Raw genomic sequence first — 1,861 nt, forward strand, 5'->3', positions numbered from 1 at the left:
TATATATATATATATATATATATATATATATATATATATCAGGAGTAGATAATAGAAGGTATAAGGAATATAAATAATGATTCGATTCCAGAATTGAATGGTTCGATTCACAGATCGAATATTTCGATTCAAAACCGAATGGTTTGATGCCATAATCGAATGGTTTGATTCTATTTTCTGATATATAATCAAATAATGTGAACATTTAAAACAGGGAATTATTGTCGATTTATTGCATATAACATTTTATCACATATAACATTCGATTTATCACATATAACATTCGATTTATCACATACATTTGATTTATTGCATGTAACATTTGATTTATCGCATATAATATTTGATTATTTAATCATAAACCATAAAACAAAAATCGAATTATGAAACAAAACACATATGCCATATTCAACCACGTTCTAATTTCGTTGGTATGGTCACAGGCCCTTGGAGGCTCAAGTTTCGAAAAATTATAAGTCTATATTAAGAGCGAAGCGGCCTGTGGTATAGTCTATTATAAAGTCTATTATAAATTATAAGTCTCTTATAATAAATTATAAGTCTCTTATAAATTATAAAATTATAAGTCTATATTAAGAGCCAAGGGCCTGTGGTATGGTACGTTATTTGGAATTTAGGTCACGAATGTGCGCCATTAAATGCTGGAATTCACAAACTACATATATACGTAGTCTACCGATCTAACAAATATATAATAATTTTTAATATATATTATATATTATTATTATTAATTACCCTACTACATCACGTCAAGTTAAAACGTTATTTGTTTCGTCAAGCTTGAATAAATGGCCACAGCTTACTTTTCCAACTTCACACGTACAAGATTTACAACAACATTCGTACATACGCCCACGCGTCAACAACGTCCAACACTAGTTACACTACAAACGTTCATCTAGTATGATCTACACTTACCAATACTAGCCTCTAGGTTACCAACTATAACGTGCACGCTACAGCTGCTGCGTATGGCGTGTCAAAGCGTGCGTCGCAACGTGGATAGATCATACACAATAGCTGCTCGCGGACATTCTGCACTGTAGCCCTTGACTTTTGTATCGTACGTCGATCGGAAGAACCTATTTTGCATGAAATAGGGGTCGAATAAAATTGATAATTTTATTAGAGCTGGCGTTACTCCATGAACTGTAAATTTTGATTAAATTTATATTATGGTTAAGGAGGAGGGTGTTTTTTCCTGTTACGTAATCCATAGATATATACAACACATATATATGTGTTGTATATAATCTATGCGTAATGACATGACATATGTGAGCGAAACGGACACCACCACGAGTAACTTCTACTTAGTATGGTCCATCATAAACGTCATAGCTAGCTAGTCACAGATTGGTTGAGAAGCGCACACCCACCAATCGCTAACCTAACTGAGGTATGAGTAAACACACCCCCACTTATAACGGGTCCGGGTTTTATTCACACCCCACAGTCACCACTTATAAGGAAACCGCATGTCTGGTTAGAACTGGTCTGGATTGAGCCTAGAGGCTAGATCATGCCCAAACATTAGTAAACAAATATTCTAAAAATATCACAACTACGGGCGTTTCCCACAACATACAACACAACCCGGCCATAGTGCACGCCATGACGTACGTACGTCTACACAGAGCTATATAGCTATAATTTACGAATATATGACTTCAGAATGCTGTAGCCTGTAAATACAATTTGTAATTTCGCAGTTTGTGTTACACTGAACCACATGCATGCACGTCCAGGGTTAAATAGGCCACTAAGGTTGCCAGTTCAAATATTTTGTGTGGAATAAAAACATCTGTGCCAGTGAGACGCATATGCTAGCCAGATTTCG

General features: G+C 35.1%; 1 protein-coding gene across 1 annotated transcript in view; it reads right to left on the reverse strand.

Moving 5' to 3' along the window:
* The window catches only part of LOC106813724 (L-threonine dehydratase catabolic TdcB-like), a 14,468-nt gene extending 13,575 nt beyond the window's left edge, over nt 1–893 (reverse strand). The window contains exon 1 of the mRNA XM_014817934.1: nt 783–893. Within this exon, the coding sequence (XP_014673420.1) occupies nt 783–869 (87 nt within the window). The 5' untranslated portion in view covers nt 870–893. The remainder of the gene's footprint in view (nt 1–782) is intronic.
* Nucleotides 894–1,861: the final 968 nt, after the last annotated feature.

Source organism: Priapulus caudatus, unplaced genomic scaffold (assembly GCF_000485595.1).
Source record: "Priapulus caudatus unplaced genomic scaffold, Priapulus_caudatus-5.0.1 Scaffold814, whole genome shotgun sequence".
NCBI classification, from domain to species: Eukaryota; Metazoa; Priapulida; class Priapulimorpha; order Priapulimorphida; family Priapulidae; genus Priapulus; species Priapulus caudatus.